General features: G+C 37.5%; 1 protein-coding gene across 2 annotated transcripts in view; it reads left to right on the forward strand.

The window, feature by feature from the left end:
• CENPK (centromere protein K) overlaps nt 1-21,682 on the forward strand; it is a 28,037-nt gene extending 6,355 nt beyond the window's left edge. For both annotated transcript variants that reach the window (XM_059836684.1, XM_059836683.1), the window contains exons 4-10: nt 994-1,066; nt 5,305-5,351; nt 8,205-8,287; nt 8,396-8,494; nt 8,773-8,902; nt 18,247-18,300; nt 20,541-21,682. In XM_059836684.1, the coding sequence (XP_059692667.1) occupies nt 994-1,066; nt 5,305-5,351; nt 8,205-8,287; nt 8,396-8,494; nt 8,773-8,902; nt 18,247-18,300; nt 20,541-20,699 (645 nt within the window). In that variant the 3' untranslated portion in view covers nt 20,700-21,682. The remainder of the gene's footprint in view (nt 1-993; nt 1,067-5,304; nt 5,352-8,204; nt 8,288-8,395; nt 8,495-8,772; nt 8,903-18,246; nt 18,301-20,540) is intronic.
• The last annotated feature ends 3,944 nt before the right edge of the window (nt 21,683-25,626 follow it).

The raw sequence follows: 25,626 nt of genomic DNA on the forward strand, positions 1-25,626 counted from the left end.
CAGCCACCAGCAGTGTTCCCCAGGGTGCAGCTCAGCTCTGTTCCGTGTGTTTGTCTGGATGAAGGATTGGAGTGCACCATGAGCAAACTGGCTGATGACTCCAAACTGGACGATGCTGTTGGTACCCTGGATGGACCAGAGGCCTTGCAGAGGGATCTAGCTGGCTTAGAACATTGGCCAGTCCTCAATGGCATGACATCTAAGAGCAGCAGAAGCAGTGGGAAAAGAGTGGCTGTTGGGCAGCCCTGCAGGAAGGGATTCAAGGGCGCTGGTTAACATCAGGCTCAGGGTGAGCCCGCAGCATGCATTGGCAGTCCAGAGGGCAAAGGGCATCCTGGGAGCCTCAAGCATGGCACTGCCAGCCACAGGAGAAGGGATTATCCCTGTATTCAGGGCTGAGCAGCCTCACCTGGAGTGCTCAGTGCAGTTTTGTGCCTCACAGTTTAAGAAGGTTATGAAGGTCCTTGAGTGCATCCAGAGGAGGGCAACAAAGCTGGTGAGAGGCTGGAAGGCATGTGCTGTGAGGAACTGCTGAGGAGTCTGGGCTTCTCTGCTTTGTAGAGAAGGAGCTGAGGGGTGCCCTGATTCCTCTACATCTTCCTCAGGGAAGTGGAGAGGGAGATGCTGATATCTTCTACCTGATACCCAGTGATATTATGTGGGGAAATGGTTCAAAGATATGCAAAGGGAGGTTCACAAATGACAGCATTAGAAAGCATTTCTTTACCTGTATGAACCATACTCTGAAGGGCCTTTACAATTCTGCCAACTCTGACTCCTTCTCATTTCCCCCTTTTGAAAAGATAATAGAAACATTCTGTGATCCCTGTGAATTACTGTAAAATATTTTGAAGAAACTAGTGTTCTACTGTAATAGATGCTCTTGTTTTCTGCTGTATCAACTTAACAATTCAATTTCTATCCTGTTCTACCTCATTTTATGCCAATGCAACTCAACACACTTCAGGAGATGCTTCTTTTCTTGTTACACAGCTTTCTTTGTTAATGCTGCAATTGAAAGCTTTAACAGCAGATTTTCGTCAGTGGCAAGCAAGAAATCCTGAATGTAAGTAACTGTTTCCTTGTAAAGAATGCTTATATAAACTTCTGCAAAGTTTCTTTCATCTAGGCCATGAGTATATTGAATGTTTGCTAATTGTATTTTCATTCCATAACTACTTAAAATAATGCTACTTTAAAATGCAGAATGTATGTTTTATTTCTTTGTTATTTTTGCACTTCATTTGTAAGTCAACTTGAAATTTAAAGTGAATTTCACTATAACTTAATCCTATGATTCTGGACAAACAAGTGCATGATTCATAGCACTATTCATCAGACAGTTAAATGGAAAAGCAGCTATTAGCGGATCTCCTAACCAAATAAGAAAAGTTAATTGTCCTGCTACCCTCCTCCATATTCTTTTCTGTGTGATTGTTTTTTCTCTATCTTTTATTTGTATTTCGTTTTTAGAACAGAAATATTTTGGCAAATAATATTGTCTTCTTTTTGTCTTTTAAGAAGCTGATACATTAACCATACATCTTCTGATTATTTTTCTGATTAAAGGTTTGTAGTATTATGGTGTGACAATTGAAACTTTGAAATAGACCTTTAGTGCTAAGCCCTTTACACTGTAGTGAATACCTATTTTTAGCTAACAGGAATTGGAGATTTCAAGTGATGATAAAGTGGTAAGAGCAACTAGAATTTTTAAATAACACAGGAATCCAGAACACTTACTGATCCTGAGAAACACAAACCACTGAGACTAGTGGTAGTTCTTATATTTGTTAGGCATTATCAGTCAAAAGGTATCAATTCCTGGTTCTTCAAAGTTCTCTTTGTGCATAAGCACCACTGCTGATAGATTTGAATGTCTTGCAAGGCTGATGTGGCCAGACACTGGAAATAAAAGCATTCAGGATCTAAATTTGAGTAAAGTAATCTTTCTTTTCAGATGTCCCATATGGACATTCCTAAAATAGTTCACACTACACTATCTTTAATATTCTGGTAGTACTCATGGTTATGTCTCCCATTAAGGACCTGTTAGCACCTGTCAATCCAGTAAAACTTCTAGTTAATCTTTAAATTAATATATATTGACTCAATTGAATATTTTTATGCCAGTAAAGGCTTGGTTTTGTAGTATTTGCAAAATTATAGAATGTGTTACAGACAGCATGTGGTGATTTCCAATGTTTTGTCATTTAGCCAAATGGAAATGCCTTTTCAGATCAACATTAGAACATTAGAGGCAGTTCTCCAACTTTTTCCAAGTCTATGTATTTGCTGCATCGCATCACTAAATAAGAGAAGCTGGGAATTGTGGTTTTGGTTTTTTGGTGGTTTTTTGGAGGGTATTTTGTTTTGTTTTTGTTTTGGTTTGGGTTTTTTGTATAAACAGATACTGTTGCTGTATTAGAATAAATTCATAGTTCAGTGTTGTAAGCCTCACTCCAAGAACCGTCAGCCTCCAGTGCTTCTGAGGTATGTAGACCAAAGGCATGTCATTGAATGAATTTGGAACATACTGGTTCCTGGCTGCTGTTCATGAATAAGTTGCTGGCTTAAAGCAAAGTAATTGAAAGAACTTAGTTTTTATCTGGGTAAAATACCTGAGGCTGTTAGATTTCTGTACTAAAATATGTATATTAAACTTCGAGCTATTGGCTTTAAAATGTCCTTGGCCTATTTTTTTGGCTTGCTGACTTGTTCAACCATTCTTACTTCTTCCCAGGTTGTATTTCTTATTAGAAATCTTAATTTTTTAATAGAGAATTGTCTATAATTAATACTTTGCAACCACATCTCTGCCTTTTTTGGCTCCCTTTCCAGTGGAAGAAAAAATTCCTGCTAAGAATTTGAATAGAGTTACGGTGCTTATATGAAAATGAGGAGTCCACTTTGCTTGCTTCTCTGTCTTGACTTCTTTCTACCTACTATTTGTTTTGAAGGAGGAATTGCCTAATTGAAAACGTTGTCTGATTTTTATCTAAATAAAAATAGCAGAAATACTGACTTAATACAATTTACTAATAGAGCATAAATGTCAGGCTGTCTTGTTTCTTTGGTTTTAGCTTTTAGTAGTGGCCAGTTCATTTCCTGTAAATGAGGACCTGTCAGCATTTCAGTCTTAAACCTTCTTTTCAGAGGTTATAGCTTGGCAGTTCTGCATTTTTTTAGCACAGTATTGGCAAACAGACTTGAATTCACAATGCAAATTTTATTTTTGCAAAGCTTTTACTTTAGTGTCTTTCTTTCTCAGTTTCTGGTATTATTTATGTAGCTCTAGATCTGCTAAATCAGCTGAATTAAAACTTCTAAAAAAGCTTTTTGCTTATGAAAATAAAATTTAACTTTTACTTTTGCAAAATCAGGAAGTGAAAGCAACCATATTTTAAACTATTTCAAACAGTTGTGGTCTCTGCATAATTTCTGGTTTTCTTTGCAAAATAGCAGTATTCTGCCAAATACCTTTTTGTTTTATTTTAATATGAGTTTCTGTATAAACATGTGCATAGTAGTTGCTTTTACATTCCTAGCATCTGGTAGTATTTTTCTTAGTAATTGTACTTTGTATCACTAGGCAATTCTCTCTGACATTTGATTTTTGCAAGTGTAGTGATTCAACAAAACTGAAAAAGATTTAATTGATTGTGGATTGAGCAAGCAGTGAATTTACAGCAGCAGCTGGCATAAGTATGTTGTCCCAGTGTTTTAGATCTGCATTGTTCCTTCACTAAATTATGGCTAGTGATTTCTTTCCCAGGAGCACAGGGCCTTCTATTCTGATACTCACACAATATGAACAGTGAATGGCAAGCATGAACTCAGGATCAGGTATCTAGAAATAAAGAAGTGTTATGAGGCAGTTGTAAAAATTGATAATAATTGGTAAGGGAAGACTTATAAAAATCATGTCAGCAGGACATGGCAGGAGGAGGAATTGTATGGGTTTTTTTCAGACATGCCAGTGAATGTGAATGAAAGCACACCAATGAATTTTATCACATGTAGGTAGTATATTCATGTAAACAAATAAATCTTAGAGGTAGTATATTCATGTAAACAAATAAATCTTAGTCTAATAAAGCACAGACCACTGTCTCCTGCAGCTCTTAAGCTTATTTGGGAGCAGAGTACTCAAATTTTGTGTCAAGATTTAGAAACAGTAATTTTCAAATCAAAAGGAGCTTTATTGAAGCATTTAATTTAATGCATTTTTTGGTGCATCAGTAGTTTTTCTTATTTTCATCTCAGAACAAACAGTGCTTTTAAAACTACTAATCCAAAGGTTCTTAAATTTTTTTAGGTAAGTACTATTATATTGCAAAAGAAAGTCCTTTTCTGAATTTATTAAATAGACTGTGTGTGTTTAGGAGATGTTTAATGCTGTCATGAGAGGGTTAATGATTTCCTTTTTGATTAAGGAATTTTTATTTAAGTAATTATTTGTAAGATTAGAGATTTCAAGCCCAAACTTGCCCATAAAAAATCTGCCTTATAAAGATTTTAATCTGTTAGAATAGCTTTCATTTCTCCTGTTAATGTATTGAAATAGTTCAAAAAAGTAATATGTTTATGCAGAAGCTGCAAGTTGACATGGTGAATTGACTGGAGTCTGTTGAATGCTGTAAAAAAACAAGAATTTCACTTTTTATTCTGAAACTGCATGAGTCACAAATCCCTGCATTTTGTAGAAGCATTCTGGAGAAAAATTTCCATCTTCTTGAACTGTACTTTGGTTTCACTTAGGTATTGCTGTTGCTCAGTGTTTTGAGGATATTGGCCTTGCTGGGCCATTTATCTCCCTACTGTTCTTGTGAACAGTAAGGATGGTGACATGCTTCTGAAGTTATTAAAACTAGCTTCTATAGTCCTGATCAAGCATTTAGGAAGCTATTTTACAAGGAATTGGAGGACTGGAAGAATTTGATTGCCCACATTGGTAATGTTGATGGAATGCCTTCTGCTAAGAAAAATCAGGCTTGGTTGTCTTGAAGTGCATAGAAATGTGCTGTTTATTCATTATGCACCTGCACCAATGTACTTGGAGCTAGTTCAGGTATAAAAACAACACACAAGCATTAACAATGCATTTTTTTCAGTCTGATTTAATTTACTGAATAGTGATACTAGGTTGCCCAGCAGGACACCACAGCATGTGGTTAAACTGCTAATGAGAGCCATACTGTTTTTCAGAAGCTACACAAATTTCTCTCTAGTCAAGCTGCTTTTCAGTATAAATAAATCTTTATCATCCAATGCAAAAAATAAACAATTCATTTTATTTTTCAGTAATTTCTACCAATCCAGATGTACTGTTAGAATTAGGAAAAGAAGAGGTAAGTCTAATAAAATTTTGTTGAGGTAAGTCTATTAAAATTTTGTAATAAAATATATGCATTGGCTGCATTTTCCTATGACTGTTCCTAGGGTGGACTGCTAAAATGCTGTATATTTTCCTTCCATTTATGTTGTTCTAATGCTTTTTTTTCCCCTCTAGTATAACTAGTAAAATTTCCTAGTTGTAGTGAGTGAGGTTTTAAACTGACTTTTTGCACAAGTCACTGAGTAGTGCACAATAAACAGTATTTTGCCTCTGGGACACCATCTAATCACAGTAGCTCAACAAACTTATCTGCATGCAATTAAAATGATGTGACAGTTGACATCCCTGCTACATTAATGCTCCAAGGCCTCACTTAGGATTGGAGTCCTATTGTGCTGGGTGCCACCAGGAGACAGAAATCTTGTGCCAAGGAGACTGATGACCATGCCTTGCAAAGACTTGGTCTTTAACATCTTGCAGCAGGGTCTATTTCTAGGGCTGAAGCCTACACACTGTACTTTTCAAGATTACTTTCATTTAACATTGCGCAAGTGATCGGGAGAGAAGATCCACTCATAATTGTGTTTTCAAGATGATCTGTGGCTGAGTTTTAATTGCTAATTTGTCACAGAATGGCTGGAGTTAGAAGGGACCTCTGGAGATAGAAGCACAGGATAGTTTAGGTTGGAAAAGACCTCTAAGATGATCGAGTCCAACCATCCAAATCCATCACTAAACCCTGCCCCTAAGTGCCTCACAGGATTGTGTCGAGGTGGCTTTTGAATATCTTCAAAGAAGGACACTCCACAGCCTCTCTGGACAGCCTGTTCCAGTGCTCAGTCGCTCTCCAGTAAAGCAATTTTTCCTAATTTTCAGATGAAAATTCCTGTATTTGAGTTTGGGCCTCTTGCTCCTTGTGCTATCACTTTATACCACTGAAAAGAGTTTGACTCTATCCTCTGACACCTGTCTTTAAGATATTTATGTGTGCTTTTTAAAACAAAATGTTATAATATATTGCATTTCATACTTAATAGAAAGTGATATAATGTTATGTGTTACATGGACGAGTCAGTTATTTTAAACATTGAGTTCTGTGGCAATAATTTGCAAATAGTTTGTTGAGTTCCTCCACTGGAAGAAAGAGCAAGTCAATAATGTCTTGCAGGTAACATTATACTATATTGATGGGACATAGGAATGCTATGTGACTTGAGAATATTTCTGGGGCTAATGCCTTCTATTATCACTCACAACAGCAAATCTGACTGCTGTTAAGAGTCACTATCAAAAAGTTGTTAGATTACACATTTTGATTGGCATGTTGGTCTGATATTTGAGGATTACAGAATTTTTTTCAGATGTTGTATATATGGAGCATATTTGTTTCTGTAGTATATTTTCAGAATGTGTATTTCTTTGAGCTAAATTCTTAAGTGCTCCTATTTTGTATGGAAGTAGAAAAAATACATCCAAATCATAGGCTTATATAAGAAACATTATTTTGTAGAAGATCATAGTGCTCTAACAGGATGTCTCATAAATTTATACAAGTGTCTGAAGAGAGTGGAGCCAGGTTCTTCTCATTGATACCAAGCAGTAGAACAAGAGGCCATGGGATGCACAAGAATGCAAGGAAGAGCTTCTTTACTGTGCACTTGAACAGATTGCCCAGAGAGATTGTGTAGTCTCCCTTGCTGGAGTTTGTCAAGAACTGTCTGGCTGAAACCTGTGCCATGTGCTCTTGGATGACCCCTGCCTGAGCTGGGAGGTTGGACCACATGACCCACTGTGGCCTGTCACAATGGTTAAGAAAGCTTCCCTGTCCAACAGTCTAGGAGCTGTGGTGTCAGTCACTAAGCCCATTCACAGCTACACATCCCGCACACAAACAGATCAGGTGTCCTTACCAGCTCAATCCTAGGTTTCCTTCTTCCCTTAGGTTCACACATCCTGATCCTTAAAATAATTTAATCGTGGCATAATAATAGATTAACAGCTTGAACCGGGTGCCTCTGAGGAAGGACCCAGAACAAAGGAATTTTATACCTTCAAAGCCAAAAGGCTTTTATACCCTCACAGTGCAAACGCCGGAAAGTCCAGGCGTCATCAGCTCCTGCCACGTCTCAATGTCCCCTCCCCTGGCAGGGCCACAGGTCCCCAAGCCCCCTGTTTTACAAAGAGTTCAGCAGTTCATGGCCTCTTGCCTGGGGCTCTTGCCAGAGCTCAACCCAGAGCTCAATCTGCAGCTCTGCTGCAGCTGCATCCTGAGCTACCTGCACTGAATGTATTCCCCAACACAGCCTTACCTATTCTGTGATTTCTGTAATGGAAGACCCAGCCCACTGAGAGTCCACTGTTCCCTAGATTCAGCAATGCCTATAGCTTCTGACTGCAGTAGTTTTATTTCTCTGTATTTCCTGTCCCACATATGTCATAGCACTGAGGATCATTTAATTCATGGATGCAGTTAGTCTTTCTTTGATGCATCCTCATTTTCTGTACATTTTATGTGGTGCAAGTAGCATGGATTCATTCTTGCCAGCAGCTGGAATAGTTTAGACAATAGAGCTCTGGTGCTGTTGTCATTTTCTCCTCAGCCATTCATCAGCTGAGCAGTTCATGTGTGTACTTCAGGTAAAATTAAGTATTTTGCTAAGCTCTGTGAGCTTCAAGAAGACACTAATGAGCAACTGGTCACAGTGACGTTTTGAATAGCTCCTAGATTTTAAACTTGATTTTAAGGTTTATTAAGGAATTGCAGATGATTTTGTCCCCCTTTATCAGACTTATGGATGTAGCCTTACATAGAACAAATATTACAGTCTGGGCTACCTGCAGTAGTTTAATTTCTATTCTTTTATAGTTGCAGAAAGTAAAAAATGATCTTGAAATGGTGCTGTCAACAGTTCGGTCAAAGAATAAACAACTGGAAGAAGATCTGAGAAGGTAGTACAATAATTAGGAATTTGGAATGCTGTAAGCTTTTTTCAGTTTTTGACTGCCCAGGGTATCTATTTATCTGTTGTGCCATTTCTTACCTCTCATGTTTCAAAGAGAACAGCAATGGCATGAGGAACAGAAACAGATGCTAGAGACTCTTACTAAAATGGAAGAAGAAGCAAATACCCAAGTTGAACATCCGTCCACAAAAAGGTATTTCTACATTTTTGAGTTACAAATTCAAGAATTTTTAAATATCAACAGGAGCAAATGAGCAAACAAACTCTTAACATTTATTCCTTGTTTTAATAGATCAAATAATTGCTCGGTAATCCATGTTTGAAACATGAAAGTAATGCTACTATATCCTGTGATTAAAGGTGTTGAATTTCTAAAAGTAGATAATAAGGGGGTTTTTACTTAGGAGAGACTTTTTAGTTACTTGATTTGATCTCTTGTTTTGTTGCTGTGTTTTTACTGCTGAAAATTAGAGAACTCAATGAACTGAAAAATAAAATACTGAAATTAAAGACCTATAAGAAAGAACTCTTGAGTGCTTTGGGTGCATTCCTGGATGAACATTTTCCCCTTCCAGAGACAGGTGGAAATATTAAAAAAAAGGTAAGACTTTCTTAACCTATTAAATTTGAAATGTTCAGTTTATATTTAATTAGATGCAATATCTGTTTGAAGTCACTAGCATTGAACTTGCAGTTGTATTTTGAAATAAGCATAATTTTTATAGCTGATCCTTTAGGTTTAATTTATATTTTTCAGATTGTTTTATATTATTTAAGGCTGTTCAGCTGGATATTTTCTTAATGCATATATCCCTTACGCAGTTAGATGCATAGCAATATATTGTATTTCTTACTGAACTGCAAGCTATGCCAAATCTGAAAATGGTGTGGGATTCAGTCCAAATTGACTCTTTTTTTTTTTTTTTTTTTACTTGACTGGGCAAGTAGATTCCTATTTTCCTTGGCAAAGCAGATTTTAATTGTCTGACAATGTTTTTGGAACAATAAGGAAAAGTGTTTATAATTACAGAGTAGTTTGGAATGTTAACCATCAGATTTTGTTCAGGCAAACTGGGTCAAAAATTATCGTAAAACCTCAGGGAGAGTAGGCAGCCAGGGAGTATTTTGCATAATAAATTCAAAGTGTGCAGTAAAAATAAAATGAGTACCATTACTATTTGATAGATACAAAAAAGCTGTGAAAAAAGGCAGGTTTTGATTTTGATTTCAGGCACACTTAACATTACAGAAGTTGAAATTATTTCTTTATTCCCGTTCCTTGTTATTTCAGGTAACTAATAATTTAATTTCTTCAATATAATAATTGAGCTCCATTTTAGAACTTTTTTTTTTTTTACTACTGTTTCTCCTTGTTTTTTCTTCTAGTACCTCAGTACTCTGGTTAGAAACACAGATCTATTGGTATTCTTACACCAGAATTTTCCGTAGAATAGCTCCGTTTCTTTCTTGTGTTTATTCCTCCTGATATAGTTGTGGCAGCATTCTCATATCCTCTCTTTCTTTGTTTTGCTAATTGAACTAGCAACACCTTTATGTTCTCCTGTAAAGTAATATTTTTCAATTCTCTAGCATATCCTAGTAATAACCATTGTCTATGTTTGTTTTCACTTGGATTCATCTTTTTTACAACCTGCTAAGAAGCAATATTATAAATAAAACTACTAGCTCACACCCATCACCAAAGCAACAAATTACCCCCTTGTCTTTTTCTGTCTGTAATTTGCAGCTAATGAATCCTGATCTTTTAATTAAAAAAAAAATAAAATGTTTTGCACATAAGCACATATTTTGCACATAAAAATACCAAGTGGAGATGGCAAGACATGGTGTTCATTTTCAAAGTATTATTCAAATATCTTATTTTGTTGAATCTTAGTTTTTCTGCATACCAATGCTTTCCTTTCCTGTTGTTAGTAAATATGGCATATTTTGGTCTAAGTCTCTCCATTTTAGAAACAGTCTCATGTGGGACAGTGTCAAATGCTTTGCACAACTCCAGGTAGATGCTATCAGTTGTTCTTCCTTTTCCACAAATACTGTAACTCTTGTAGAAGGCCACTAAATTTGTTTGGTGTAAATGGTCTATAGTGAAGCCATGTTGGCTGTCAGCAATCACTTTACTTAAACAAAAAAACTACTTTAATTAATTTCAACACAAGGTTTTATCTTTCCTTAGCTTAAATTTTATTTATGCATTTCCTGAACTCTTAAACAGAGTCTGTTTTCTGACAGTCTTTTTCTTTCTTTTCACTCTTTGTGAATTCATAGCTTTTCTGTGCATTTTGACGCATTTGGATCACTTGGCTTAACTACAGGTACCCCTTAATCTGCTTCTAAGTAATTGACTGTGAAGGCAGGACAGCAAGCCATTTTTGCCTACATTTATTGAGTGTCAGAAATACAAATTGTAATCACTGAAATTAATTAGCAATGAATTTAGCTGCTATTTTGGTTCAGGAGAACACATTATTCACTTCTCCTATCAGCTTGATTCAGCAGTCTAGCAGCACCAAACTCTGCACATCAGTAATTTTGCTTCACTTTGTGGAAGCATGTTGTGTTCACAGTGGTTCATGTGAGGGCAAATGTGCAGGGTTGATGTCTGTAGGACATGGCTGCAGTATAGTTTGAACTGCTCCAAGCCTTACTGGTCTGGTTCCACCCTCCTTTGACCTGGCAACATGCATGTGGAATTGGGATTGGGAATGGGAGTGAAGACTCCTGAGTGCATCATAGGAGCTCAGGTTGGCTTCCATTGCCATGGCCCAGCACCTTTAATACTGGAAGTGACTGTAGTAGCAATGATTTTGCATTTTAAATCTAAGATAAAAATCTACTTTTATTTTTTTTCAAGATAATAATACAAAAAATCCGAGGCTGAGGAATATTCTTTATGCAAATCTGTCTGATTGGAAGGGTGAAGAAGGTGCATTTTAGGCTAAATAATGAAATGCTGAGCATCCTGCTTAATGACTCTATAAGCATTAAGTGATTAGCAGTACTTAATTGTATTAGTAGTAATTTTGACCAGGGAAATAAATCAGCAGAGGTTGGGAAGTACCTTCATGTTTGCTCTAAGGAATTTTTTGCAGATAGGTACCGTCAATTCTATTTTCTCAGCCATATATTGAGATAAGGGCACGTAGATAGATGTTATTGGGTCATAACACCAGGATTTGCAGAGCTTCCATGGAGCAGGCTCTCCCTGGAAACTGAAACTTCTGACTCTCTGCAGGTGAGACTATTACAAACTGTGACTGGGAAAAAGGATCCAGAACTTGCCTTTCAAAATTTTCTTCTTTCTTGCTTGTATTCTTCTCTGTTCCAGAAGTGAAGTTTATATAAGGTGCTGCACAATTGGTAATATGTTAGGTCATAAATTCATGTATTCAACAGCAATGCTGAGAAAGACAGTGGAATATTATCTCCTTTATTTTGTTGAAACGGAAGTGCATGGGGAAAAAGAATAAAACTGGAAAATTAAATAATCAGGTTTACTGTGCAACACTACAAGCAGATCTGCTGACATTGCTGCTAAAGGAATCCCTATAGACACATTGCTTGATTTGCTTGCTACAAAGACAAGTAATCTTCTAGTGATATTTTATCATTGCCTTTTATTCCACCAAAATTTTTAATTATTCTGTTTCTTAACCTTGATAAGATAAATGTTTTAGTTGAATTCAAAGCAAGTAAGTATTCACTGTCAAATCATGAAAAAATATTAAGGCACTATGAAATTAAGTCTTGAGTTGTGTCAAATGTCTATTATAAACATTTCTTTAAAGCTCATGAAAAATATTTTTTCCTCCAGAAAATCTTGTTCACAGAAGGTTCTGTACTACATTGTTGGCGATGGAGAGAGACGGGGAGACTGACTCTGTGATCAGAATCCGATTTCATTGTAGGATACAAATGCTTTTCTCCTATTTCAGGGAGACTAGTAATGTGTGCTACAATGATTAGATTAAAATCACAAACACAAACTTATGCATATAACAATATCTCTTGCTTGCAGAGTTTAATAGGATTTTCTTTTTCTCATAAACCCATCTAATTAAATCTTCTTGCTATCTAGGTCTAATTTTCAAAGTTCCCTTTGCTTTTGCCAAGGCATCCTGTTATCAAATTTCTTATGTTAATCAGGTTCAAAGTCCATAATCTGTCTTGTGTCCCCCAACAATCCAACATCTCCCCCTTTCCTTTTGACCAAATGGCATCATTAATTAATCCCTGCACACCTTGAAAGGTATCATGATTAATACAATTATTATCAAAATTACCACATACATACCTATCCTAAAAAGAATCTTTTTAGTTAAAAACTCCAGCCACTAAAAGGCTCAGGCTTGATCTTTATAAACTAATAACATTCCTGATGGCAGCTGCATTACTGGATTTAGAAAGGCTGCCAGAATTGTAATTGTACCAAAAGTTTTGATTCTTATACACAGGGTGATAGGGAAAAGCGTTTTTAGACTGATTCCTTCCCATGTTTTTAAAATGAAACACAAAACTTCAATTTCACAGGACCCAGGAATTCTAATTCTTGGGGTTCCACCAATGATTTTTCAGGAGGGTAAGGGATCCAATTTGATGTGATTTGATCTGCTTTTGAAAAAAAAATTTTTTTTTTAGTGTAAAGTTCTCCAGGAGTATAGTCCCCCCCCCCTAATTTTTTTGTTTTTAATAAATGTGTTTCTCATTGTGAACATTAAGGTAACATCAAAGCAAAACAATATGTAACATAACAATAAACTTAAACCAAGTAAAAATAAATCAGATAATAGATACAATTAGTAGCATGTGAGAAATAGAATGGTAATTTAAAACAATGCCTTATCAATTTCTTTAATATTGTACTTTTACTTAGAGTCTGTAGTAATTGGCAAGCTTTATTTTTTAAAGTGAAGGCATGAAAAATCATTCTCAGGTAAGATTTCCGAGTTCACCATAACAGGAGATTTAGGTGTTATAGGTCCAGATTTGATAAGTCAAAATTGCTTGAGTATAATTTTGGTGCAGAAAAATTTTCTTTACTAGTTAAGGCCAGGACTTGGCCAGAGTCCAGTCTTATAACTTGAAGAGTATTTTTAATATATTTTAGAAACCTAATAGTAATAGTAGTTAGTTAAAATAATATATGTCCTATAAATAGTTATACAAGAATAAGTGAAGGTTTGTAAAGTAGCTGGCTTTCTCATTTATCGTTAGTCAATGGTACCATAGACAAATAGCAAATGAATAAAGTAATACTTGTTATAAAAAGTGAATCCACATCATACAATTAACAGCATTATCAGGGTTACTTAATATATCAGTAGAAATTCTTTTAAGAAATGGAGGTTACATTTCCCTGGACATATACGACATAAAAGGAAAAAAGTAAAGTATTAAATAACTCATAACTGAAATGAACAGAGCAGGAGATTTTCCTCCTTTTAATGCCTTTATTAAAGTGATCAGCTCAAAGTGGGGTTTTTGGCAGATCTGCAGAGTTCTGCCTCCGCTCCCAGCAGTGATTCAGAAGAGGAGGATTTGCAGCTCTGTCCCCTAGGGGCCGGAGCCGGGAGTCCTGTCCTCGCAAAGGCAGTGGGGTACACCCAGGTTTCTCAGTTTGGGTTATCAGTCCAGGGGGTCCTGGATCCGACTGGCATCATTTTAGTTGGGGCGAGGAGTGACCGAGGTTTTCAAGCATCTCTGCCGGCTCCGGACCACGGCCCTGCTGTCCAGACACCACCCTGACTTCTCAATTCTGCTTTGGCTCGTCTTTTTTGGGGTATTTTCCAGGATTTGGTGAATGTCTCGTCTCAGTGAAGTTTGGGTTTGAAATAAATTTGCATGTCTCCTGAGATGCAAATTTCTCCCTCTCCCCACCGTCCGAGGGGAGGTTGTCATCCTCCTGGCAACAGGCTAGGGTGGTTCTGAAAAACAAGAATTCTCTACAATAGAGAGTTAAACGGCGGTACTTAAGGATACTCAAGGGGTGATTCCAACATTTCACTAACAAAGAACTCTTGGCCAGCCATCAATTCCTAGCTCAACTGAAAACTCCTCTGCATCTCCTTCTCTTAAAAAAAAACGGTAACTTTTTTTGTTCATAACAATAAGTAATTACAGTCATAATATGGAGACTCATTCTTTAATACTACTTGTAAAAAATAAAATAGCAAAAACTGTTCTTATTTCTATAGCAAAATAGCATTATCTTGTAATTTAAATGAGCAAATTTTGACAAAAATTCATTCAGACTTTGTCATTTACTTGTATAGCAAATGAATTAGAACTCAAACAGGTATACTTCAATAGAACTTAAAATCAGCTTCAGTAAAACTTAACCTTAATCAAGTCTCTCTAAAAGAACTTAAAGTTAACATCACAGGACTGAAATAAATAGGGCAGGAGATTTTTTCTCCTTTTTAATGCCTTTATTAAAAATCAGCTCGGGTGGGAAGAATCGACGGGTTGCGCTCACGCCACCGCTGCTACCAGGAGTGGCACGGAGGAGGAGGATAAGTGCAGCTTTGTCCGCTAGTCCGCAGGCAGAGCTGGGGGTTCCGTCCTCACGAGAGCACCAGGAAATTCCCGCTTTCTCGGCTTGACATTCAGGGTCTTCTTTCTGGTTGACGTCTTTAGGTTAGTGTGAGAGGTAAAAAGGATCTCAGCGGGCACTGGATTCTGTTCCTCACATCTAGACAGCACTTCGATCTCTTAATTTCGAGTTGGCTCGTTGTTTTGGGGTGTTTAGTTAGGTTTTGGTGAAATATTTCCTCATTTGCATGTTAGTCTGGTTGTCTCCTCTCTTCGCCGTCTGGGGGGGGTGCCATCCTCCAAGCGGCAGCAGGGCAGCAGTGTGGTACAAAAAAGGGGAATTCTCAACAATAGGGAGTTAACGACCGACTATTAACAGGTGATTACAACATGAAACTGTCAACAACGAACAATTAGAACTCCCCCCTTGCAGCAACTGGCCCAACCAGTGAACTCTGCAACCTTTAAAAAAAATGGGTAACTTTTTTTTACTCATAACAAGACTAAACAAAAATCAGTCTTAACAGGAATTACCTTACTTAAACTGTTGTTACCAAAAGATTACTGAAAATTTGTCGTATAACAGTTAAACATCAGAGTAAATAACATGCAAGTAAACAACTGTACTGAAATCTTTACAATAAAATTACCTTGTAAGAACTATGGAGTAAAAAGCAAAAACTTCATAAAGCTGACAGTGGAGTTAAGTCTCGAAAAATCACTAGAGATAAAGTTCAAGGTGTGTCTTGAATGTGAGCTAAAGAATCTTGAATTTAAAACTATGTAGTTTTGCTATGTTATTAATAGGTAAAAAGACACCACCTCTATACCAACACCTTTGAATTCTTTTAGTAACAATCTTATCACAAATCACAAATTAGAAAATAAATCTCAACGCTGGCTGGTGGCAGGTGGGTGGGGGGGGCACCACCTGCAGCAGCTTTAAAGATTGCTTATAGGATAGATTTAGGTTTGGCTTAGTAAGAATAATGGCATATAAACACTGAAGGCTAAAACAAAAAGAGATGTAGTTATATAGTACTAAATAGCTGTAGCAAAAAATTCACAACAAAATACATTGCAAGTAACTGGAAATTTGACCAGGGCTAGGTGTGTCTCAGGGCTTTAGATCTGTATGAACTGTGGGTTTTGATAGCTGGGCTGCTTCTTCCAATGATTCAAAGTGCCTGGGGCACTTCAGCCAGGGACCATTGTGGGGGTGTCGAGTGTCCCAAATGATTTCTGTACAAAATGCGAAGGCATAAAAATTCCTTACTTTGTTAACACATCTCTCTCCACACAAAACTAGGGGGAAACTCATCACAAAATGTTTAACTGTGGTGATCTGCTCATCAGGCCCTGTTACTTGCGCCGAGTGCTGCCTTTGCAGACTTTCACGATTCCCAGCCACGCCCAGGAGTACCTGAGGCACAGTCATTAGTGGCCACTCACTGGGCCATTGGCCTTTTGAGATAACAGTCATATCGGCTCCTATATCGAAGAGTCTTGTTAGGAGTGTCTCTGCCTTTCAGAGTCACTTTGCACTGGCATAACGCTCAGATGTAATACGCTGTGTCCACAAAATCTGCAGGACCCGTGTAGAACTGAAAATCCCCCTCTCTCTGTTCAGTTATCGGGGGTGCAGATAGGGGTACTGCTGGAAAAAGTATGAGTTAGGATATATGGCTTGTGGCCGGGACTACGCAGGGCAGCTGGGGAGTCCAAGCCATGATCTTTATTTCTCCAAGGGAATCAGAGTCTATAGCCTCAGGGAGAACAAAGAAAGAAAGTATGCATAAGCTGTCTAGGTGATCTGAAAACTCCTGTGGGAATCAAATGAACAGATGAATCAAGCAACGTTACTGTGTTGGAGGTTGCCAGGTCCATTCCTGCGCTGGGGTGGCTGGTCTGTGACGGTCCGGGCAGGGCTGCTTGTGGTGCAGCGAAGGCTGCTCGGGGAGACTGGCCTAAGGCTTGCAGCAGTCCCTCCAAGGCATCAGCTAGGGCATTTATGTCTCACACGGCGCCACTCAGTGCTTCCGCTCTGGTTTCCCGATATCAGACGACCTTCAAAATCATACTTGGACTGACATTGATTACAACACCGAGGGCAAATACCGGGAGTTTTGGATCTGGCCTCCCCCTTTTCAAAACAGCCCTTTTCAAATGCTGACATTTCCTGCAAGTTTGGGGGTCCCTCTCCTAAAGGGCATTTTTCCTTACTTGCAGCCAGTTTTCACGAAGGTCAGGAGGGAATGGATCACTCTCATAATCTGAGTCAGTCGGCCCTGGATCAAAGGGCTCCCCCTTCTCCCTGCTAGAGCCATGGTCAGACGGCTAACAACGGTGAGAAAGAATGCTTTCCCCTCCTTTGGGTACAGGCGAGGTTGATGGCTGCGGTTGCTCTTCAGTACCAGAGGTGCCAGTTTCAAGCAGGCAGGGAGTCAGAGTGAGGAGAGACAGAGAGGGGTAGGGGGCCAGCAGCATCCGGCCGCTCTCGCTTTTTCAGCGTCTTAAAAAGTATTCTCTTTTACTCCAGGATGGGAGTAAAAGTGACTTAAGGTCCTTCTTTAGGATGGGGGAGTCATGCTTGCCAGCAAGGATGGTTTCATAGACGTCTCTCTCTTTGGGCATTTCCTTTCCCATTCCTTTAGTTCCCCTGGCTCACCTGTTAGCCGCAGAGAGGGATTGCGGGCCCAAGCGCGGTTCTCTCACTGTCACCATCAGTTTCAGGGGCTCGACAACTGCCCACCAGTCAGGCTGGGTTTTCTTCCTCACACAGAGCACCAATTTTTGGCGACGGAGAGAGACAGGGAGACTGACTCGGTGATCAGAATCCGATTTTATTGTGGGATACAAACGCTTATCTACTATTTCAGGGAGACTACTAATGTGTGCTACAATGGTTAGATTAAAATCACATACACAAACTTATGCATATAACAACATCTCTTGCTTGCAGAGTTTAATAGGATTTTCTTTTTCCGGTAAGCCTGTCTAATTAAATCTTCTTGCTATCTAGGTCTAATTTTCAAAGTTCCCTTTGCTTTTGCCAAGGCATCCTTTTAATCCTTCTTGTGTCCCCCAACATTACATTATAAATTTGATGCACTTGGTTTTTTTTAAATGTAAACACAAATGAAAACATTATGATCACTTTAGATAAATCTCTCTTGATAATTCAAAAAATGTTACATTTTAAGTGTAGGATTTTGAACTGGTAGATTTAAGTGCTACCTGAATTACTCTCAGGACTAAATCTAACTAAAAGTTTTCATCTATTGTGTACTTTGCAATCAAATAATTGTGTAATTATTTTACTTTGTCAATTAAAGTTTTTCTTAACTGGTTTGGGATTTTGTTAATTTGGCTGGGGGATGTTTATCTTTCCAGAACTCTTCAGCAGAGCCTGTTGTAGAACTTATAACATTGCAAGAAATTTTAGAGGTAAGATGTTTTTACTATGTAGCGATTTGAGGAATTTTTGAATATTCAGATGTGATGATGATGATAAAGTGTTTATTATTAATATAAATAACAGGATGTGATATTTAGTTAAGACAGTTAATCTAGAATGATTTAGAATGTTGTGTCTACAAGAAGAGTGCAGGGAGACCTCATTGCAGCCTTCTGGTTCTAAAACAGGGCTTATAAAAAGACGGAGAGCAGCTTTTTGCATGGGGGAATAGTTTTAAATTACAAGAATAGATGTTTAGATTAGCTGTCTAGAATAAATTCTTTACTGTGAGGGTGGTGAGGCACTTGAACAGGCTGTCCAGAAAAGCTGTGGATTCTCCATCCCTGACAGTGTTTAAAGCCAGGTTGGATGGGGCTTGGAGCAATCTCATCTAGTGTAAGGTGCATCTGCCCATGGCAGGTGCTTAGAATGAGATGATCTTTAAAGTATGTTCCAACCCAAACCATTCTATGAATCTAAGTTTTCTATTTTAATTCCTATCAAAGTAAACCCCACATTTTTACTAGAGGTGTGGCAGTAATATTTAGTTTAGGCTGGAGAATGGCTGTCTCTTATTTCTTGATTTTTACAATGTTTGGTTCAAAGAAGTTTTATATGCCTAAGTGGCTCATGTTGAGAGAGACAAATACTGTGTTTAACAAAAAAAAAAAAAAAACTGGTCCATTTCATGCTCTATTTTATACTGTTTCAAGAAAAATATTTCTGAAATGTACATTAACAGAAGGACTAAATATGTAGGCTCGTAAGGACCAATAATCTTGTGCTAACTGGATTATTAACTCATACAAGGACTACAGTTCATCTGTATCTTGCATTTCTGATTGATAAGTATAGAAGCATTGCTTAGTGCAAATTTTTAATTACAGTGCAGTTTATGAATGTGAATTGCAGAGCATAATTTTTCTTCTTGTCCTAAATGTAGCATTTGAAGTGAAATTTTATGTTCCCCCTCCTTAGACAGTTCTAGACTTCTATGTGTAAGGTATCCCTGGGGAAATTTTTTTTTCTTGAGGCAAAACATGATGTATAAAAACTTTCTGGTATTAAGATGCTATTATCTAATCGCTATGTACTGTAGTTGAAAGCCCAGGCTTTGGGCTTACATCATCAAAATCATTTTACATGCTTCAAATATCTCAGCATACCTGTTAATGCCAAATTAGGCAGAGCTTGAAAACAGATCAAATTCAGAGTGGCCACAGCCCTTACGGAAAGAGAATTTTGAAGTTCTTCTAATACTTTAAAATTGCCCCTTCATATTTTTCTGATATTGTTAATCTCCTGAAAATGTGAACATATTCATGTAATGTCTGACTTCTGTGTGAAGAACATACTATTTGAAAAATTCAGACTCATTTTGAATTTCAACATCCTGACCTAAAGTGTCAATGTCCCTTATCTTTGTATTTTGAAAGCTTTTTCTTTGTTGAGTCATGATGTTCTAGCTTCAAGTCTCTGTTAAATTTGAAAAATGTTTTCTGAGATACACATAAAGTTAGAGCCATAAAAGCTATTTTGGAGTATCAGATGTCAGAAAAAACTAAGTAAAAATTTGTCTAGAATAATGCATTTGGAGTAGATTCTCATAATTGGAAGTACAAAAGATATTAACTGGAACAATTCTTCTTCAGATTGTTCTGAAAAAGAAGAGCAGTTATTCATTTGGGTCTTTTATTTGTAGCATTGGATGCAAAAATATGAAATCTGGTAGCAAGTACTCTGAATTTGTCTTTAGCAGTGAAGGGCAAAAAATATTTTGTGCTTACTGAAATTGGGACAGTATAACACTTAAAAGCTCTGAGTAGAAAGATGAAGTATCTAGGATAAATAGATGGGTAACATTATTTAATTTGTAATGTGTGCAGTACTCCCCATGAGCAATATCATTAGGGCATGAATATGATCTCCATGAACTGAAAAAGAATGACAAAATTGAATTTGTTTTTAACGCCATTAGATAAGGCATTTAATCTACATTTATTCTGGAGTTAAAGAGAATTCTGGTTCTAATTTTTACATCATAAAAGATGTTATTTAGCTCATTGGAAGTCCTTTGCTTTACTTCTGCTTTGAACAGGTCTCATATTTCTTCTGTAGTCCTTTATATCTTCTATTGCCTACATCACAGTAATTTGTAAAACTTTGATTAAAGGAGATCAAATCTAGCAGTTTTGTTAATTTCCTAAATCTTAACCTTTTGGTGTTTCAGATGCTGATAAACACATTAATAACCACACCACATGAGCCTTATGTAACTATCAATGAGTCATTTTGGCCACCTTATATTGAGCTGCTGCTGCGATATGGAATGGCCCTGAGACATCCAGAAGATCCTAACAGAATGCGCCTCCAAGCTTTTCACAAGTAGTGTGACCTACACATGCACTTGAAAACAAAACAACACCAATACTCTTAATTCAGGGCTAGGACATACTTAGGATTCCTGCTAAGCTTTCTTAGTATCAAACATCACTTCTTGTTGCATGATTTTTTTTTTTCCTTTTAAATTGGATATTTAGGAGCATAAAATGTGGAGAAAGAAAAAAATAATAATGTATTTTAACTGCTTACAGTTGGCCTTCAGTATTATATCAAGATTTGCATTATGGAAGGTTTCTTTTACTCTTTCTGTAAGATGCTAATTAATGTAATAGACAAATACGTGTAACAGTCCTTTTTACTTTAAAAACCATACTTTTTACATTACTTCTATGGATTAGATTTCTTAGATTGCCTGAAGTTGTCTCTGTTTCCTTTAGCATTTTCTTGTATTCTGTAGAGGCAAAATTCAGAATAACACCACTCCTGTACATGGCCTTGCAAGCATTTGGAACTAACAGAGAGGTATCCTCTCAAGGATGTGTTATGCCTTATTTGTTTCTCAGAGCCTTTGCAAACAATTTTACTGGCTCCAAGATAAACACTTAGGAAAGCTGACACATCCTTCTGTGCAAAGTGCAGCAGATGTTGAGTCTGTGCCTTTCACTACACCCTTCCCAAATGGCCCACTTTGTGTTATGCTATATTGCCTTACAGTATCTGTCTTCACTTTTTCAGATCTAGTTTATCAAGGCTTTTAATGGGTCTCTGCTCTGTTGATCTCTGTAGCTTCTGTTATGTCAAAAGCTTCTTCTGTTGACAGTTACCTTTTGACTCAATGCTGCCATCCTTTGCAATCTCAGTCTTTTCTGTAGCCATTTTTATTGTATTTTATTGAGTACAAAAATTCTCCTCTTGCTTATCTGTAGTGACTAAATTATCCTTTATTAACCAGATTGTAGTTTATTGAGGGAGGAGCTTGGCTGATTTTTTAATTGATGGAAAAATAAAGAGTTGTATACTATCATAGAATGTTTTTGTGTGATGGTTTTTAGAATGGTGTTTATGTGATTTGGTGTGATGACTTGTAAAGATAATGTAAGGATGCATGGGAGAGGTAAGGAGAACCAATCTAATATAAGTTCCAGTATAATTGCCCTATTTAGATCAGTTAAATGTTAAGCAAAAAAAAAAAAAAATCATTCAACTTGAGTAGTTTTGAGTGAATACTGTTCATTTTACCCTCATAACTGGTGATTAAGCATGAGTATAGAATGTGGTGTATGCTGTTGTGCATGAACATCGATTTCTTTTTGGTTCATATTGCTTGTGTAACTGCCCTCCTGTTGTGGTTTAACATCTCTTATGAGCTCTAGAGACTGACTAATCTATACACATTTACCTTGCAGTATTTTTAAATAAGAATTTGAATAACTACATTTTTTGGCTTAGATTTATAGCATTGTCTCTTTGGGGTTTTTTCCTTCATTTATGTTTAAGTGCTTTGTGTTCTGCTATCCTTTCACCTTATTTATTAACACTGCTCAGATATTTCATTGACGCTGGATGACTGCTTCTCTTGTGATATTAATAAGTAGAAGAAAAAAATGTTAAACACTCAGTAGCTTCTTGTGTTTATAAAGAAGAAAAATACCAACCCATACCACCCACTTCCCAAATCCAAACCCAAATGAAAGCCCTGAGGAGATAGGACAGTTTATAAACAAATGCTCTAAAGAAGATGCAATATTCATTATTCTTCATACCAAAATCAAATCTCATCCAAGTAAAATACCAGAATAGATTTAAATTAAAGTACTTCACATAAAGCTTTAAAACATTAAAATCTGAAACTCATTGCCGTAAGATATATTGTAAGATCACATATGAACTTGCAAAAAAAACTTACGGAATTCAGATTTGTGATTAAGTAAGAAAATTGGCAGTCAGCAGGTTCAGAAATCTCTGTCCTACTAATTGTTGGACCCTGAGGAGATACACAAATTCCCTGAGATCCTCCTGCAGCTCCACAGTATCTTCAGCATACTCTGAAGTCTTTCTTCTTAGGCCCTGGATACACTCAGAACCCAAAGGTTCAGTGTAGAGCTTTTTCCTCAGGAGTGATTGAATCAGTACAGCAGAAGAAAAGCTGTAGAAAGAGATAATCCATTTTCTCTCATGGCCTAAAATACATTGCCAGTTTTTAAGAGAAGTTGGTTTAGACTGAAACAGAGCTAGCCAAAAGCTGTAGCTCCTAGAAAAATCCTGACAAGTAAATTGAAGCAAATCAAGGCAGTGATGAAGAACAGATCTTCCTTATGAAAAAAAGCTAGGAGTAAGCTCTTTCATCAGTACTTTCAACAATCAGGAATGTTGGGGCGTATGCCGAAAGAGTAGGATAATTTCTCCATTTTTTGTCTCCTTGCATGTCTAAGTAACAGTTGTTTGTTTGGAATTGACCCCTCTATTAAATGCTAACATTGTGACTCGAAGTGCATTCCATGAAATAAGGATTTGTTTCGCTTACCATCGATTTTTAACTCTACAAAGGTAATATAAAAAAAAGCCAGGATGTTAAATGAACATTTGGAGGTACCAAGCCTGAGTATGATGACAAACTGATCTATGAGCTGGCAGTGTGTCCTTGTGGCCAAGAAGGCCAATGGTATCCTGGGTGCAAATAGGAAGATCAATGCCAATCTGCCTGTGCCTTTACTTCTTTCCCTTTGGTTGACCAGCTGTTCCCTACTTAGCCATGTCTGTCTAGAGAGAATCAGGTAAACCTAAATCTGTGTGTTATAACCCATGCAGGTCAAGACAGATTACATGATAACAACCTACAAAAGGACAGATGTCTTGGATTTTCAGTCATTGCTCAGTATGGAAGTATTGTACTTGGCTGGGTCTATTTGATTAGACCCATATCTCTGGAATATCGGCACTGCTTAAAACCCCTCACAGCTCTGCCTCCACACCAGATAAGCAGGCAGCTTCTACATCTAACACATGCCATATTCTCCCAGTATAGAGCTGGTGGTTTTAGTATGGTTAAGAATAAGATGTCAGTCACAACTGTGTCACTAGCCATGGCATAATTCACAGACCAGCAGTCATCTGCTGAATCAGAGGCCAAACCTTGGGGACCGGTGCTTTCCTCTGTGACTGTTTTAGTAGAAAATCTCACCCCACAGGAGCATTACTTGCCATTCAGATTTGGTGTGGTCTAGACATCAGACGGACATTTACATGAAGAGGAAAAAAATGACTCATTATACAGTAATGATTCTTCTGGAATGTGCATGCTGTGCAAAGCCCCCAACTCTTCTTGCTTTTTGGAATTGTTCCAGATTACAAGGCAAGGTGTATTCTATTACCATCTGTATGGCAGTTGTCTGGTGTCAAGTGGGCAATTCTCCTTATGTCTCTCCCGGAGTGATCATAATCACTCCTCCCTTGGCAGGGGACATCTGCTGATAACAGGCTTTTGAATGTCACTGCATGACTGATAAGAACTATAGCATCCCATTGTGAGATGCTCTGCCCAGAGGGAGGAGCCAAGCATTGCTACCCAGATATAATCTGGAGATTCTGACACACCAGCATGGCTTTTCTCCACTGGATTACCCAGAGGAACAGCAGCTGCTTCTACTTCCACGGATCTGCAGAGGAAGAATACATCCTTTCTCTACAGGACCCCCTGCTCCAACAGAACCACACCTGACACTTCAGGAGGACTGCAGCCACTTTTCCAACTGGACTGCTACCTACACCCTGACCAACAGGGTGCCAGGTTATGTTCTGACTCTGTCAGTGTTGTTCTAGTGTATTGCATTGTTTTATTTTATCCTTTTATTTTTTTCTCTTCCCTATTAAAGAACTGTTATTTCCTGCTCCCACATTTTTTTGCCTGAGAGCCCCTTAATTTAAAATTCATAGTAATTCAGAGGGGTGGGGAGGGTTTGCATTCTCCATTTCAGGGGAGACTTCTGCCTTCTTTAGCAGGCACCTGTCTTTCCAAACCAAGACAGGAATACATCAGTACAGCAAAATTCTTATTGTGAGGAAATTGATCTAGCAACAGGAAGACCTTCTTGCACGTAGTATTTTGAGGTTAAGGAAGAGCAGACCACACCTGCCTTCACAAACTCTGCAAAGGACTGTTGGGACACACTTACTGATGTGATTACCTAGTGAAATAACTAAGTTGTTCTGCAGATTTTCAACTTTTGATTGTGGTATTAAATGCAACTGCTATATTTATCAGCATTTTGCTGCATGGAAAAAAAAAATCTGATGTTGAGAGTTTGGCATAAAAGTTTGTGGATGTAAAGTTTTGGCAGAAATATACATAAGATTTGTTTGTGATTTAAGAGAGTGCAGGTGATCCTAATGAAGACTGTTGTAGCCAGTTACAGACATATAACAAAGCCTTGGAAAAGTAAGCCTGTATTGAATTCCTGAATGTTCATTAGTATATTGGTAAAATGAAGCTATATTCTCTGTGTCTGAGATTGTATTTGAAGCTTTTTTTAAAAAATAAAAGTCCACTAAAAGCATGTGATAGCAGTCTTGTAGCTGTTTAAATCTTGAAGTTATCTTCTACAGTTAGGTATTCACAAAAGATGGCCAGTCCATGTATTTTCTGAGAGAAAGTTATTGGTTTCAGTGTTTTGGTTTAGTTTACTGGATTTACTCTGGGGTGGGTTTTTGTGGTTTTTGGTTGGTTGGTTGGTTTGGTTTTTTGTTGTGTGTATGGTTTTTGGGGGAGGGGGGTGTTGTGGGGTTTTTCTGTTTGTGTTTGTTTTGGTTTTGTTTTATTTGCTGTTTTGGGGGAGTTGGATTTTTGGGGTTTTTTTGTGGGGGGTTTTGGTTTTCTAGGGGTTTTTGTTTGTTTGTTTGTTTGTTTGTTTGTTGGGTATTTTTGGGGGAGAGGATTATTTTGTTCTTGTCGCATTTTTACTTTATTTGCTTATTTA

Source organism: Haemorhous mexicanus, chromosome Z (assembly GCF_027477595.1).
Source record: "Haemorhous mexicanus isolate bHaeMex1 chromosome Z, bHaeMex1.pri, whole genome shotgun sequence".
In the NCBI taxonomy this organism is placed as follows: Eukaryota; Metazoa; Chordata; class Aves; order Passeriformes; family Fringillidae; genus Haemorhous; species Haemorhous mexicanus.